Source organism: Cynoglossus semilaevis, chromosome 10 (genome assembly GCF_000523025.1).
Source record: "Cynoglossus semilaevis isolate Cse_v1.0 chromosome 10, Cse_v1.0, whole genome shotgun sequence".
Lineage (NCBI taxonomy): Eukaryota > Metazoa > Chordata > Actinopteri > Pleuronectiformes > Cynoglossidae > Cynoglossus > Cynoglossus semilaevis.
In genome coordinates this window covers 254,347-256,004 of record NC_024316.1, presented here as the reverse complement: position 1 = coordinate 256,004, position 1,658 = coordinate 254,347, and the positions used below count along the sequence as shown (strand labels likewise).

At 48.3% G+C, this 1,658-nt stretch overlaps 1 protein-coding gene across 1 annotated transcript in view; it reads right to left on the bottom strand.

The window, feature by feature from the left end:
• Positions 1–6: 6 nt before the first annotated feature.
• tfe3a (transcription factor binding to IGHM enhancer 3a) overlaps positions 7–1,658 on the bottom strand; it is a 13,025-nt gene continuing 11,373 nt past the window's right edge. Inside the window, exons 8-11 of the mRNA XM_008317879.3 lie at positions 1,128–1,184; positions 945–1,020; positions 613–760; positions 7–473 (exon numbers count right to left, since the gene is read on the bottom strand). Coding sequence (XP_008316101.1) covers positions 72–473; positions 613–760; positions 945–1,020; positions 1,128–1,184 — 683 coding nt within the window. The 3' untranslated portion in view covers positions 7–71. The remainder of the gene's footprint in view (positions 474–612; positions 761–944; positions 1,021–1,127; positions 1,185–1,658) is intronic.

Genomic DNA, 1,658 nt, shown 5'->3' with positions numbered 1-1,658 from the left:
ATCAGAGTCCTGCCCCGAACCATTCTCTAAAAGATCACCTCCATGTCTATTTCATGTCGTCGTTATCATCATCAGAGGTCCTGGTCCATGCTGCAACTGCTACTACTTCTTGATGCTCCACACGACAGCAGTGGGTCAGCATTCAGGGCTTTTCCTGCACCCCTTCCCATTTCCTCCTCCTCCCCCACCAGCAGCTCTGTCAGCTCTGACATATTGGAGACATGCAGCAGTTCCGGGCTGAAAAGTCTGGAAGAGGACGATGCTGCCCCCTGTTGCTCGTCCAGGTCGGCGAAGCTCAGAGAGTCCAGCTCCAGAGAAGGAGTGACCAGTGAGGGGAAAGAGCAAGGAGAGAGGGAGGAAGACAACTCATAAGGGAAGGAAGGGGAGAGCAGAGAAGAGGAAGAGGAGCAGGGGGAGGGGGAGGTGCAGGAAGAGGAGGAGAGGCCGTGGAGACGTGCTTTGCGCTCCAGCTCCTGAAAAACATAGATCAGACCAGTTTTAAGACCGGGACACAAGGACCAAGGTAAGTAAGAAGTGCCACCTAACTGTCCAACAATCCCATTTGGTAACTTTTACGATCCGTTCACTTTGCTATACAACGAACTGTCTGACCTGTAAGTGCAGTATCAGTGAACGATTGGCATTCTCCAGCCTCCTCTGTCGCTCCTCCAGTTCCCGAACTCGCTGCTGATCCTTCTGCAGTTTTCGGATGTAGTCGACTGATGCTTTCAGGATGGTTCCTTTGTTCCACCGTGTCTCACTGATGGAACAATATTAGAGCACGTTTATCTTGAGTTCATGTTTCAAATTAGTTTCCAAAAAAAAAAAAAAAAAACACCAACTGAAAATGAGATTCTGATAACTGCTTTTAACTGGAATAATAATTGCATAGTAACAAGCAGTAAATAATAGTTGTGTGAGTAGTGATGTGTGTGTGCACTGACAGCTCGGCAGATTTAGGAACCAGTGCTCCGAGCTCTTTGATGCGGTCATTGATGTTGAATCTTCGCCTCCTCTCGACTGAAACAGTTAACAGCAGCAAAATGAGACGTTAGAGCCTTGGAACCAACCCTCCTCCCCCCCAAACATACACACACTTGCACACACACATTGAGTATAGAACTCACTCAGATTGTGATTGTCTTTCTTCTGTCTGTCTTTGATTACAGCATTGGTCCCCACATCTGCAACAGAATAGTCGCATGGGTCAAAGCCCAATCAGATACAGCAGACTTTGTAGTGAATTACGTGTAAGACTTCATCAACGCCAGGTGTCTCCAGAACCTGGATGGAAGGATGGATGGATGGATGGATGGATGGATGGATGGATGGATGGATGGATGGATGGATGGATGGATGGATGGATGGATGGATGGATGGATGGATGGATGGATGGATGGATGGATGGATGGATGGATGGATGGATGGATGGATGGATGGATGGATGGATGGATGGATGGATGGATGGATGGATGGATGGATGGATGGATGGATGGATGGATGGATGGATGGATGGATGGATGGATGGATGGATGGATGGATGGATGGATGGATGGATGGATGGATGGATGGATGGATGGATGGATGGATGGATGGATGGATGGATGGATGGATGGATGGATGGATGGATGGATGGATGGATGGATGGATGGATGGAT